Source organism: Crocodylus siamensis, chromosome 8 (assembly GCF_052110815.1).
Source record: "Crocodylus siamensis isolate JL-2025a chromosome 8, ASM5211081v1, whole genome shotgun sequence".
Taxonomy (NCBI): Eukaryota; Metazoa; Chordata; order Crocodylia; family Crocodylidae; genus Crocodylus; species Crocodylus siamensis.
Window position 1 is genome coordinate 58,758,423 of NC_143402.1, and position 15,216 is coordinate 58,773,638.

The window sequence follows — 15,216 nt, forward strand, 5'->3', positions numbered from 1 at the left end:
ATGGTAATTCTTAGTTAATAAGGGATGGAGTTATTCACCATAACCACTCCTCTGGAAAGTTAGTGTGAATGTTTAGGTAGTATGTGAAAACTACATCAATTAAACAGAGGAAGAGAGAGGATTCACTGTCAACAGCAGCCGATAACAACTCTTGGAATAAGTACCACACTAAAATGTTTTTCCTTGGCCTTTCATTGAGTTTTGACCAATGGCTTGGAATTCTGCCCAGTATGCATCTGGCTGTTGCTACCAATATGCTTTGTCACTGGCCACCTGCAGACACTTTAGTTTCAGTTCCTGGCTAGGAGTTAGTGGACTGACTGAATGAGCCACAAAGCCTTATATAGCCTGCACTGGTCCAGAACTTGTGATGTGCAAGTTGAATGGAAAATACTCTGGACATGCAACAAATTATCTGAACAATAGATCTCTTGCAGTATAACAATGAATGAATGATCAAATGAATAAAATGAGTAAGTGAATAAATGAATGAGTGAAAACAGCTGTCCTTTTTTCACTCCATCAGACCTTTATTTTTTCAAGCCCATAACACAGTTCATACTTCACTCAGTTCTTTCTGAACTTACTAGCTTTAGAGTTTGCACAGTGAAGTTACAAAATGGGGTTTGTGACTTACACTTCAGGTGTTCTCCTGCCCCTGCTAGCAGCTGATAGAAGATATGAAATGTTCTTTCATCTTTGGCCTGACGAACAGCACGAGATTTTTCCAACAAGTCTGATCACATGCAGTTAAGGAACTTGTACTTCACACCTTTATATGACAGATTCAAAACCTATGCCTCAAAATAAATGATGTAATTTAATAGCAACGGTGGTGTGTAGATGAAACAAGGGGCGTGTGTGCACAATACTTTAAAGTGGGCTAAATGCTTTTGCACTGCTTTAATGGTGTCGGTGTTTGCATGCCTCAGCAGCGTATTGCTCATTAAATTCCATCCGCTATAGAAAATTTGGTGGTGTAATGCACCTTAAATGACTTGGGGTGCAGCAAACTAAAACTCCTCCGAGGAATTTTAGTTTGCTACCCCTACAGCCATGGAGCGAAGCACCGAGCTCTGTGCAGATCTGTGGCTCTGCAGGAAGCCCTGCAGGCAGCCTGGCAGCAGTCTGGGAAAGCAGATTCTGCCCAAGAAAAGCAGTGTGCCTGATTTCCTGCCCCCCCCCGAGCCTGCCTGCCCGAACTGTGCGGGGGCCCAGTGCTTCCCTCCGCAGCTGCGGTGTCCCCTGGGACCACCAGACCTGGGTGCGCATGGGCAGGTGCCTGTGGGGGGGCCCTGCCACTGCTGCAGAGGGAAGAACTAGCCCCTCCCCACCCCAGGGACCACTCCACCCACCAGCAGCTCGCCCTCCCCTCCCCACCACCAGAGAGGCAGGTAAGTCAGCAGGGTGTGTGCATGACGGGGGGGGGGGGGGGGGGGGGGGGGGGGGGGGGGGGTAAAAAAAAAAAAAAAAAAAAAAAAAAAAGACCCTAAATTGAAGCAGCGTTTTTAAAAACCCACTGCTTCAATGTAGGGCCCTTGTTTCATCTACACATACCCAAAAGTGTTAGAGAGAGGTTTGTTTGGTGCTCATCAACAAAAAGAAAGCTGTTGTGCTTTATAGCAGAGATCCTCTTGTGAGGCCTATAACTGGTTTTTTAAGATGCCTATATAACTCACCCTACCTGCAACTTTAGTAGCAACTAGGGTCTGCAAGTGAATTATTGAATATGCAATGAACACTCAACTGCAAGACACATCTGTTGTTTAAAGTTGTACCTTTTCATGAATTTACATTTCAGAATAAGGAAATCATTTATATATGCTGCATCCTTAGAATAGTCAGACAATCCAGTAGTTTTTAGTAAGTACCATATTTACTCAATTCTGAGACAAAATTAAGTCAACTCACCAACAATTAGACTTTAGACATGGAAAATTCTAAAATTTAGTTTTCCTGGTCTAGAATCTAATTGTTGAAGGGGAAGGGGGGATCATCTTAAATTCAAAGTCATCTTAGAATCAATTAAATATGGTATTAATTGTGATGTTCTGAGTAGCACTTCTTGACAAAAAAGATAAGTTATTTTCCTATTTTCCAACAAAAATACATTATAGGTCAATGGAAGCATTCATTCTGATGTCATACTACTGAAGTAGGATACAAGTCTCAATGTTGGCCCCAACAATATAACCAGTAACATCAAAATTAATTCTGATGAACTTGCCCTGCAAAGGAAACAGGTTAGTTTCCTGAAATTGCCATCATCTATATTAAAGCATATTCCTACTTAAAAATGCAATTTGTTACAATTCAGTCTTAAAATGATTAATATGCATTTGGTATAGATTACAAAGCAACAAGATACCACTTACGCACAGTTATATTCCTTTAAAAACATTAAACCATTATAAAATCAGATGTACTGTAAATAAAACAGTATTTTTTTCTGGTAAAAAGTAATTCGAGGTTCATGTGGATTCCAATGTCATTTAAGTTTTCAGATAGATGAAAGGCACACAAGTGTGTTGAGACCAGTTGGAAATACACTTTTCTGAAGTAAATTCTTTGTCTACCTCCTTTCAGCTTCAACATTAAAACCACTAGGAAAGACTGGGGGGGTGCAGAGAAGGGGAACAGAAGAAACAAAAAGCAAGCAAGCAGCTTAAGTAAAATCCTAGCATACAGGTGGCAAGTGGTAACTTTCCCATGTGGCTGATAATGTCGCCTATAAATGCTGTATACATGCGCACACCCAGGAGTGCAGACTGGCTGCTTGGAGAGCAGTGTCGGGCTGGTAAGTTGGGGGGGGGGGGTGGCAGATTGAGGCCCCCGCAGTGAGGAAGGAAGTAGGGCTGGGGCAGGGGTAGGCACTGCCCAGCCAGGGTGGGGTATGGGATGGAGCAGCAAGCGGCTCAGTCGGGGGGTGTGGGCAGCTCCCAGCCGCTGTGCACACCCCTAGCAGAGACATTTGGAGCACATGCCCTCCAAATCTGTGTGTAGGGCGAGGGTGGGCTGCCTGCTTGGGGCCAGGGACAGTGCCGGGCTCTTCCTGGTGGAGAAGGGGCTGGGGCTTCACTCAGGGCAGGTAGAGGTGGCAGCAGCAGCCCTAAGAGAGGGGCTATGCAGGGGCAACAGCATGGTCCCCCTCCCAGCGCTGACACTGCCTGCCCCGAGCACAGCCCCGGCCCAGCCACTGGGAAGAGCTTGGTGCTGCCTCTGGCTCCAAGCGGGCAGCCCGCCCTCGCCCCACACACAACCCCAGCCCCACTCCCTCCCTCACCACAGGGGCCTTGATTACTTTCCCAGTCCATACATCCTTCTGTCATCCTGAGAAGAGGAAGTTTCAAGCATACCACTATTCTTTTCTCTCTCACTAAGCAGTCAGTTGCAGCACTGTACACACCTGCACGTGGGGAGTGAAGAGCACTGCAGTTAAGGATGCCTAAAGAACCAGCAAGACCCATGTCTCAGAATACTTGGTGTCTGCACATAACTTTGAATCATTTACGGTGACCCAACGTAAAAAAACATAAACCACTGTGCCCTCAGTTAAATTATTTAAATAGTACCCATTAGTCAGAAGCTAATAGGCACTATAAAAAATGTGAGTTTGGTCATTTTTACAGTCTCAGTATTTAGAGCAATCATTGGTATTCAACTCTGATGTAGATATAAGCTTTATCATGTGAAAGTTTCACTGCCCAGTAATTCTATTTCAAGACTTTCATCAGAGCTATGTGACATGGATACTTGACTGTTTGGAGTGATTTCGAGAATAATTACTACCAAACAGCTGTTGCAGGACAGCAACTTCTGCTGTTGCTAAACTTCATTCATGTATTTGAAGTAAGAGATTCTCTAGTCCTACTATCACTTTGACAAAGACACTGGATAGCTCAAAGTGTCACATTTGGCATGCACTTATCAGGAGCCAATAGGCAGGGCTTGTCCCTTGGCACTGCTCGTGGGCTTCCAAGAGAAACAGGGGTGACAAGCTCTTTCTGACCTGAGGGGTAAGTTGTTGAGTTTTCAGTTCTAAGAAAAAACTCTCACTAGGAGGGTAGTAAAGCACTGGAACAGGCTACCCAGAGAGGTTGTGGAATCTCTATCCTTCGAGGTTTTTAAGGCCTAGCTAAACAAAGCCTTGGCTGGGATGATCTAGTTGGGGATGGTCTTGCTTTGAGCAGGGCTTTGGACTAGATGACATCCTGAGAGGATGCTCATGATTCAAAAAGTGCCAAGGACTCTATTGCCTTGTCTTTTTTCCCCCTGCTTTCCATTGGCACTTTTTGAATCATGAGCATCCTTGCCTTGCTTGTTCAATAAAAGCCATCTTAAATGACAGAAAGTTAGGATTCAAAGGGACCTTGGGAGGTCGTCTAGTTGCAGCAAAATACAAATGTGGTGTCACCAGCAGAGTTTACAATGGAACATTTCTAATACCAGTGATCTCAGACATTAGACGGTCTGACACCTCTAGAAATCTTCATCTGAAAGAGGGGGAAAAAACAACTAAGTTGCATGCTGTATAACCTTGCACCTTTGAGACATTAGGCACACAACAGAAAACATGCCTGCAATGGGTTGTTCTTAAATTTCATACTTGCACATTACCGTTAGGAGAACATCATCATAGTTATAAAACGTTAAGATTATATAACCTACTCAACATTTTCAAGCTTAGTCCTTTCATTCATTTAATGTCCTTCTACTCTGTAAATCACATTTTTATAGTGATTTACAGTCCTGGTCATTTAGAATTTTGTATTTATCTTTGTTATGGTAGTTATGTTTCACACAGACTCAAAACCACTTTAATCTTCACCTGTTACCACAAAGAACTTTTTGTTTTGTTTTCCCCTACTGAACTGCATGGCAAACAAAGGGTACTTGTAAAGGAAACAATAATGAAAGTGGCTTAAAGACTTCACCTAAGAACACCTTTCTCCAAGGATAAAGAGAAGCAGTTACTAAAGTCTGAAAGTGTTTCAGTTAGTGCTATTTGTTTGATATGTATAACTCATTTCAATAAAAGCTGTTTAAACAACAAAGCTATACCGACAATATTAAAATAACCCTATTGGAGAAAAAAAGACATCAACAGGATTAGAAGACATTAGTTAACACAAGTAAATCTTAAATCTTTTGAAAGGAAGGCTGCAAGCCTAGCTCAGATTTCCTTAGTATACAGGTTTAACAACACATGTCTTTCTTAATAAAGTTCAAGTGAAATTTATTGCTCTTACAGAATTAGCCATATATGAAGCGTCAAAACTTATTTGGTCAAGCTTCTCTGGGATTCATTTTTAGGTGTGTTAAGCTTCTACAGCTTTCACTGATGGAGTAGCAGTATGGTCTCCCAGTATACGATGACCCCGGCCAGATGCCTATCCAGCCTTCTCTTAAAGACCCCCAAGGTAAGGGAGAATACCACCTCTCTTGGAAGCCCATTCCAAATTATGGCCACCCTTACCGTGAAGAAGTTTCTCCTGAAGTCTTGCCTAAATCTGCTTTCTGTCTGTTTGCAACCGTTGTTCCTTGTTACCCCAAGAGACACCCTGGTGAACAGAGCATCTCTGATTCCTTGCTGCGCCCCCTAATAAATTTGTAGGCAGCCACAACATCACCTCTCAGCCTTCTCCTGAGGCGGTTGAAGAGGTCCAGATCCCTCAGTCTTTCCTCAGGGCTTGGCCTGTAAACTCTTAACCATACAAGTGGCCCTTCTCTGGATCCTCTCGAGGTTATCCACATCCTTCTTAAAGTACGGTGCCCAAAACTGGACGCAGTACTCCAACTGCAGTCTGACCAATGCTGCATAGAGGGGAAGAACATCCTGCCCTCTCCCCCTACCAGTCTGTCAGGCTGGGCAGAGCAGCTCTGTGGGCTGGGTATGCTCTACAGGCTGCACATTTGACACCTTTTGCAGAGGCAATGAAAAGTTGTTTGAACTTAATTGTTACTCAATACAAAATTTCAATGTCTTGACTTCATAAGACACTCTGCAAAATGTTGTTTACCTTAGCAAAAATGCAGCTACTAAAAACTGCACTGCAGTTTGGGGTGGTAATATTAAAACTACAACAACATAGGTATCTTTAAATCTAGGCAATTGTAAGAAAAAATAATTCAAAGTAACTATCCATATCTTGAAATATCCCTACTTATTTTTTTAAAAAATGTAAGAGTGGTATAGAAATATCTACATTAACAGGAAGCAGTGGTTGAGCATACACTGATTTAAAAATAAAAAAAATTCTCAGACTGCCAGAGTACTCCATGCATTTGGCAAAACAAGAAATCGGCTCTCCAAACTGTCAGTTCAAGTGACCTTAATTCAACCTAATAGTAAATACAACATTCAACAAATGTGTGCAATTTATTTTGCTTGTGTCCCTTGAAGACCCAGGGACTCTAACCTTAGTTGTTACAAGAGTTAAGTCAACAGGAGTTCTCTCTCCTCTCCTCGCAACCTAAATTAGAAGGTCTATGATGCATGGTGAAGGCGAGATGATTATTGGTTTTCTTGTTACAAACCAGAGTTCAGGTCTATTGAGTAACAACCAAATTGTGAAAAAGGCTCTCAGGGGAAAGTTTAATATAAAATGGTTAGTGTTATGAGCACAACTGTCAGATTTTGTACTGATGAACATAGGGGTTGGCTATTTAAGCAACTGTTCACTTAACACGACACCAAGGGTAAGGACAAATGAATCGTTTAACTGCTTGTAATTTACCCTATCTTTGACCCTGAATGAAGCAAAATTAAAGTTGCAGTGGTTTTGCTATATTTGAATGGTTGCATAGTGCTAGAGAAAGTTCCATTACAACTGCTTGTATCTGCATTTGCTCACACTGATACAACTGTTACATCTGTCTATACTCCAAGACAGCATTTCCCAACCGGTGTGCCGTGGAAGCTTGGGCTGGAGCCACGCCCCCTGCCTGCTGCAGACACACGGATGGAGAGGTATGGCTCCAGCCAGTGATCTGCATCCACGCGCTATGTTCAGCTGCAGTGCTGCCCCCCTAAGCCCAGCTGCTTGCCACCCCCTCACCCCAACTCCCGCTCTGCACTCGGCTGGTGTGCCGCGCACAGGATGGGAGAGGCCCAGTAAGTGTGCCGCTGGAATCAAAAGGTTGGGAAATGCTGCCCCAAGATATCTTTAAGTAGCCCTGATATATCAATATTCTATACAGTCTAAAACTTTAAAGTTTTAATATGCCACTTTAAATTGAATCCAAGGAGGAAGAGAATGAAGGAAAGTTTCTAATGCCAGTAAGGTAAATGCTCCTTAATGAAAAAAGACAATAAACATGTATTGCTGCGAAACTGTGTTTGAAACATCAAAACTTGGGAACTTACAAAACGGGAAGAGTTGTCATTTTTTACAGTCTTAGCATTCCCAAAGGATTCTAGGATAGGGTTTGCCTGCAGAAGCTGACGTTCCAGCTCCCCCTAAAAAGAACCACACAAAAAGAAAAGCAAACTGATATTAATACAATTTGTATATTAATACTTTCCCAGATTCCACTTTCTTTCTGAACATTTCACCCCAGCAGTAACAATGACAAAAACCATAAAAGAAGATAGTCTTTTTCCCCCCCCATTCCTAAATCCATTGACACTCTTCACTGGATTGGTGAAGGCTATGTTTACTGCACATAAGAGTGGCAGAAAATGAGTGGGCTAATATACTGATCATAGAAAGGTGAATTCTAGTTTAGGGCTAATGAAGTAGGCACAGAATCCAAAGTAAACACCATTCACTAATTTTGCAGAAAATGTCGAAGTAATTAATTTCTGGATATCAGGGGAGGTTATCCAGTATGCTGAAACTTCAATAGTTTTTATCTACTATATCTAACCAGGTACCCACAGGACAACTATTTTACCATGTACTGTCCAGTAGCTGGGTATAGACAACACACTTGTAGTGTACCAAAACAGCAGAAGGGCAGTTGATTAATGCTGCATGGCAAAACTGTCTTCAGATTCCCAAAGTCGAATCAACATAATAAAGTTTGTTTGTTTATGACTTTTTAAAAAAAAGCTTCATGAAGCATAAGACTGGGTTCAAAAATCAACTTGAAGAATCATCTTAGTAAAACTGCAGAAGGACTTCTACAATGTCTGTGCATTCGAAGTTCTGGCCAGTGTGCCAAGGTCTGTGCTGCATTCATGAGCCCATGTAGGTTGTAAGTATGTAGGAAAATGTGATACTGTTTCCTTGCCCTAAAAGATGGCAAGGAAAGTAGAATTGTGTCTCTGGAATGTGACTACAAAAATTAAAAGTTTGGTGTTCCAAAGTCTGCTTTTTCCAATCATTATTTCTCAGTTACACCAAATGGACAAATAACTTCGACTGAACAGGTAACAAAAGGGAGGCCTGTTAACCTCTGGACACCATCAATGATTTATTATAGCTCACTGATTAGTGTTCAAGGTTAGATACTTTATTTTTAAGTCACAATATAGTTTCAGGTTTGTTTAAAACTAACTCCAGCTCTCATTCTGTGAACTGACCTCAATTAGTTTGCTCCAAATCTGATCCACTTCAAAATATATTTCCTATGAAAATATCCCTATTCTAAAACCAAAAAAGTAGTCTCATAACATCACTGAACTTTTATACAGGTCCTACACAGGACTGTTTAAACACGAATAGAGAGGGCTTTAAATAAACAAGTTTTAGGTCTGCACTAACGTTATAGAATACCATTTATTTATTTTTACAGAGAAAGTTGGCAAAATTGTATAAAATTAAATGCTTGTTCAGAATTTAGAATCTACACAAGGTAACGGACAACATCTTGCATCCTACATCTTGTCAGTCTTCGTTAGGTGCTAACCAGAAAACAAAGGAATTGTGTTACAATTCTGTACTGATTTTACAACAGACTACATCACGTTCAACAAATAAAGCAAGCCAACACCTTCTGTAATAGGCTTCACAGAAGTTAATGCCTACTGAGGCTCAGTTATAGTTCAAATTCTAGTTCTCAGCCTAGAAAACAAGACAAAAACATTGGCTAAATATTATTGTGTGGACACAGAAAAGACAGGTACCTAGACCCATACTATGGACAATTTAAAGCAATCATTCAATCCCATTAAACTCAAGATAACCCCTGGAAAATGCCAGCACTTGGCTTTCACTCATTTTATGAGAGCAGAAAAATCATAAAATCAATTCTTGTGTTGCAAAGAACTCAGAAAGATAACAACAGGTCAGAGTATTTTTGTTATTATGAATTCTTATTTGTAGTCTCTGGATTGAATCTTGCAAATCATGAGTAGGTGTTTGTATACCCAGTGATAATGCTGTAGTTTAAGAACAAAATTGAAAGTAATATGTTGTCCCAAAACTTGCAGTGGAAGTGAGAAGGGAGGACAACAAGAAAAAAAATCAGTCTAACAATCTATTAAATAGTTGTGTGTACATTATTACATTAAAGAAAATGAGTCAGAAAACTCAGACTTCGACTCCAATATTTTTAAATTATTTAAAAAAATACATATTTAGTAATTTTAGACTGGAGACCAAGTTATCAAAACTACCAGATCGAAGTAATTATCCTATTCTCAAGCGTTCAAAAGAGGTTTTAGAGTTAAAAAGGTAAGTTTGGCCTGGTTCCCCTACTTCTATAGATAGATCTTGGAAAAAGCAGCATAAACATATTGTGAAGTGAAGTCATGCAATAATTCATGCAGATCAATACAGCAATGTTAGAGCAATGACAAGAGATATTGTCTCTGTTCTAAGAAAACCAGCAACCCAGTGATTTGGTTCATTGTAAAATCCAGCTGAGACAGGGGAAACTATATGCTACTCACATACAACAGGGATCCACTCTGTAGTTCAAAATGACATTGAAACAAAATGTTAATGATTATGATTATGTAGTATCAACACGTCTGGATTAGGATGCAAGAGGTTTCTACTGATGCATTTACAATGTTAATACAATTTGGCAATTTTTAAATCTTACATATACAGTAACCATGAATCAATTTTGGGTTTTGCAGCAGAGAACTACTTGAGTACAAGACATAAGCACTTCTTAAATTCTGAAAGGGGAAGTAAGGCACTTTTGAAAGCTTTATTCTGGTCACCAAAACAGAGATGAGATTTTCTTAATTAAAACAGAGATCGGAGTGTATATTTTGCATAGCAAGCTGCAGCACTTACCTATGCCTTCTGCATAAAACTATCCTACTCATAATCTATCCCCCAATAACATTTTATTTCTGTATCTCAAAATAATGGATCACAATATACTAAAAGATAAGCCCACTGACAGCTCCATAGTGCACTACAATGTCCTTAGGAGAAAGGTAAGAACTGAGTATGTGTCCACCCCTCCCATCCTCCTTTCCAGAAAAGCAGAGAGCATAGTCTCCATAACTCCAGCCAGCCTGAGAAACTAGAGTTGTTTAAGCCTTCTGAGGATGTTTATCCAGGAAGCTGGATGGAACAGCCACTGGGATGCTGGTCCAGGCTACAAAGCAATTTTCCTTTTTTTTTTTTTTTTTTTTTTTTGTATTTTAGACAAAATTTTGGTTCTCAACTCAGCATTGTGAAGAATGCTGTAGCAACACACTACCTGAGAAGCCATAAAAGCTTTGGGTCCAGAATGATCATCATCATCAACTGAGGGAAAATTGTCATAAATTTAATTTGAATAATTTGTTCAGCACCTCACTTAATACTGACATGACACTTTGCTTTAAAATCTGAGCAGTACATTCGCCAAGTTGGTGGTAAAGATGAAGTTTATGCTTCTGAAGAGAGATGCCAAGTTCTATTCTTGAGCATCACAATCACGCTTGATAACTTTTGTTTACCAGTTAGTAATTTTGTACAAACCACCAATACATTTCACTAATAGTACTTTTTAAATACAAGTACTGTTATTACTAAATATCCATAGAATTTTATCATCAGTACATACTTTACAGACGACCACGTTTTATACTGATTTTTAAACTGACAGTTGATCTAATCATTCAGTAGACAGAAAAAAACAAAACTTAAGCCATATAAACTCAGAAGCATAGAGAAAGAAAAACAACAACAACAACAACAACACTTGCCTGATGTTTCACGGGTTTAGGTGATTCTGGCTGTTCATTGCAAACAAACAAATGCATATATGTTAGCAAGCATTTTCCAGCTGCAAGTTACACCTCATATATTTTTAAATCAGCATGGTTTTTGTTCAGCCAAGCACACTGTTCATGGAAAAGGTTTCAGTCAATTCCTGTAGCTAGAAAGAGCTGTTTTGCCTCATTTTATGTGAGAATTTATGATTTTCCAAATACTAGATGAATGCATCAATCAATACTAGATCAGGATTGCATCACAGCTACTGTTTTTCTGTCCTACAATAGTGTAGCAGAGGCAAGCATTCAATTAGTTGATCTGCAAGTAACTTTTTTTTAGTAAAACCTTCCAAGCAACAGTAATTAGAAGTTGGACATGGCATTGTCTTAAATAGCCAGTGGCCAAATGCCCCATGGCCTGCACCTGTGCAGTATTATGTTCTCTTCTCCCCACAACTGCTGCACCAGAGGCCCCTTCCCACCCTCCCACTGCCCACTGTACCATGCAGCCCCTGGCTATTCCAGGGTGGGGGAAGCCTAGAGATCCTGGCTGCTTGTTGCAGCTGGAGCAATTGGGGGGGGCGGCGGGGGGCAGCTTGGGCTTGGTCACCAGAGGTGCTTCTGTACAGCTTACATGCCACTTGATTCTAAAAATGACTAACCTTCTCCTAGGAAATACTAAGGTTGTGGTGGTTTGAACACTTACATTTTGCACTAGGCATTGAAGCATACTCTGGTTCTCTTTTTATAACTAAAAAGCAGGCCTTTCTAAACAATAATGCAATGACCCCAGGGGATGGGGCTGCATGCTGGCAGAAAGTGTCAGGCCAAAGTGCTTCAGAGCTGGAAAATGTAAATCAGCTTCCCCCCCGCAGCCTTGAAGTTTTTACAGGGAAAAATGAATCCCATTTTCCCAGCAAGTTCTAGTACTGTGCAAGGGCCTGTTCATAAAAAGCCTTATTCATGACAACACAAGAGCCTGCAAGTTCAGACCCTAAAGACAGGAGATCCAAAGGGACCATTTTCATCTCATAAGACTGCCCCTCTAGCACAACAGAACTTTTTACAAAATTCAATCAGCAAAATGCATGCATAAGACTTTCAGCACTTTGGAAAAAATATTTCACAGAGAGAAAAACATGTGGGTTTTTACAGATGTTCTTAAATCAAGACAGCAGACCATGTCTGCTGATTCAACTTGAGGTTCAGACTTAGTCATCAGAGAGTCCCACTAAAGTGCATCATGATGCAATAGCTGCAGCATGCTCTAGCCCAGTGGTGCTCAACTTTTCTTCTGGGGGGGGAGGGGGTGGACTGGCAGTGCCTAGTTTGTCTGCAGTCCAGATCCAACTGCTGTTCCTGATCTGGTGCCTGGGTGGGGGCATCAGGGACCACCTACCCGTGTGGGGGGGGGGAGAAGGGGGGCAGGTCACCCCCAAGAAGCACAGGGGACAGGAGCGTGCCCCAGTCCTGTGAAGAGGGAAAAGGATGCATTGGGGGGGGAGGACTGGCCCTGCGGGAGGAGGGCTTGTAGCCTGGCCCAGGGGCTTGGGGTGGCCATATTAACAGCACTGTTCCCCACCAAAATTCATAACTTGTGGAGGAGCCCCACCCTGTGAGCCAAATGTGATGGCTGTACAGGCTATGTTTGGCCCATGAGCTGGAGGTTGAGCACCTCTACTCTAGCCTACACTAAACGTTATACTGAAATAGGAATATACTTTATTTCTTTACATTAGATTTCCCCTCCCCCCATTTTTAAAAAAATTAAAACAGTTCTAGTGATTTAGCTGCAAAATTTGTATGCACCAAAATTTATTTTTTAATAATAGCTGAAGTTTAACTAAAAGTTTGTTTAGCAAAAACATGTGGAGGTCATTCCTAGTAGTCATTTCTCAGCTCTGAAACTCCCCCTCCCCCTTAAGGCCCCCTGCTCAACCTTGTTACAGCCCCTCTGTACACATACCAAGATTAGATCACAATGCACATGCCATCTAACAGCATAGCCTCCAAACTGAAAAAGGCTTACGGGGAGTATGTCCTAACCTTATTTTGCTGTTACTTCAAACGACTAGCATGTATCCCAGGGGCGGGCAAAATATGGTCCGCTGACTGGATCCAGCCTGCCAGGCCATTTTATTCAGCCCTTCTATCTAATGGCTGCATCACCGAACCAAAAAACATGGGGCCGCAACGGTGTGTGCATGTGTTCATAGGCTGAGTCACACCCCCCCCTTGCACTGCCTTACACACAGACCCACCCCCCACATTCCCTCACACCCCACCCCCTCAGCAAACCCCATACCCACCCACACCCCACATACACACCCCTCCATGCTCTCACCCCACATACCCATAGCCCCCCACAAAACTATACCCAACCCCCCCACAATATACAAGTCTAAGACTTCATTTTAAGCTATTGTGCAATCACCTGCGTGCACACTACACAAACACATGTAAATCAAGACAAAATATTTTTGAAGCCAAATTAATGAATGTTGTAGATGTTTGCTTTTTAGAATATAATCTAGTACTTTTCTGGTTCCGATATGGCAAAACCTCTCGCTGAAAGGAATACTTCCGGGGGCAAGGGGAGGGACTTCTAGTGGCAAAGGTTAGGGGGCGGGACTTCCAGTGACAAGATGCCAGCCAGGGGCAGGGCATCTGTCAAGGGGTGGGGCTACCAATGAGGCCCTTGACAGCTTGCCAAAACTTGGTAAACAACCCTCCACCCAAAATAATTGCCCACCCCCGATGTATCCTGCTCTTTGCAGCAATGCAAAAAGAAGGTATTCTCGTCTTTACAGCAACCCTTTTGATACTTGAAGGCTTCCCATCACATCGCCTCATAACTGCTTTGTCCTTGAGCTGAACATGCCTGTTTCTTTCAGCCTCTCCGCATATGGCTTGCTTGCCTTCCAAGCTCTTGATCATTTTTGTCACCCACCTCTGGACACCTCCCACCCAACTCCTCCATGCCCTTTATACTGCCCCTCACCTGACAGTAGAACTGTAAATATAATTAATAACCATTCTGATACAGTGGGGGGCACCACAGAAAAAATTATAATTTATTTTTGAGTGTTGTGACCCATGCCTTATTTCCTGCAAATTGAACAACAGATAAAAGAAATACTAAATTGTGTGCATTCAGGGAATGTCATCTAGCCTGTATATTGCATGAGGCAGGAGTCCTATAAAATAATTAAGATGAATCATGTAATTAAACACCTCTCAAACTCTGTAAGAACAAAAAAGACAGGCAAATTAAGGTTGAGCATTTGCCATTTCCAAATGTTCTCTGATCAGCTTAAACATGAATGAAACCAATGGTTTCACCTTCCTTCCTCCCTCTTACACTCCTCACTTTCAGCAGAGAACAAGGTGAAAGGATTTAAAATGTAGCCTGCTGCAATTTTTTTTTTTAGGACCTGCCTCTAACATTCAGCATAAGCCAGTAGGAGTCATGCAATAAGGCATCCAATCTTATTGGACCTGGCACCCATTCAAAGTCAGACTATTTAGTGAAGTACAATAAAAGTCCCTATATTTTAAGATGAAAAGTATGATTTTAAATAGCAATAATCTAAAAGCTATTAAAGGAACACTTCAGAAGCTGAAATGTCAAAGTACTCAAATAATTAGAAGTGCCAGAATTAATAGTTACCTGAGCAACCTAAATTATACTCCCCTTGGGCACATGTACTATGACTATCCTTGTTCATATATAGGATGATGAGGTTTTTCCGTGGGAGCCTTGCCTTATTCAGTCTTTGGGATGGACACTGCATGGGAAATGAGGCAGGTATTCAGTTTCTTCTAACCTTAATTCATTGCTTGATTCCATGCTTTTTACAGTCTCTAGTACAGTAGTCACTGTAGTAGGCGACTATCAAATAAACAGATAAAATTTACCTTCACAACTTTCCTATGGAGACAGTAAAATATCAGTATTCCATTTTACAGATGGGAAATGGAGACCAAGACCAAGGTAAAACCCACAAACATATCCACAACTTGACTACTGAAAAATCAGATTTGGAATGTCAAGGACATAACTCTTCCAAGTACTTATCTCCATAGGAAGAATGTGCAAGTCACCATAT

The 15,216-nt window shown here is 41.4% G+C and overlaps 1 protein-coding gene across 3 annotated transcripts in view; it reads right to left on the minus strand.

The window, feature by feature from the left end:
- Nucleotides 1–15,216, minus strand: part of MYH10 (myosin heavy chain 10) — a 140,969-nt gene that overhangs the window by 65,106 nt on the left and 60,647 nt on the right. For 2 of the 3 annotated variants that reach the window (XM_090059402.1, XM_090059401.1), the window contains exons 6-9: nt 11,099–11,128; nt 7,367–7,459; nt 2,165–2,228; nt 638–736 (exon numbers count right to left, since the gene is read on the minus strand). In XM_090059402.1, the coding sequence (XP_089915528.1) occupies nt 638–736; nt 2,165–2,228; nt 7,367–7,459; nt 11,099–11,128 (286 nt within the window). The remainder of the gene's footprint in view (nt 1–637; nt 737–2,164; nt 2,229–7,366; nt 7,460–11,098; nt 11,129–15,216) is intronic. The other variant, XM_090059403.1, reaches the window with a different exon arrangement.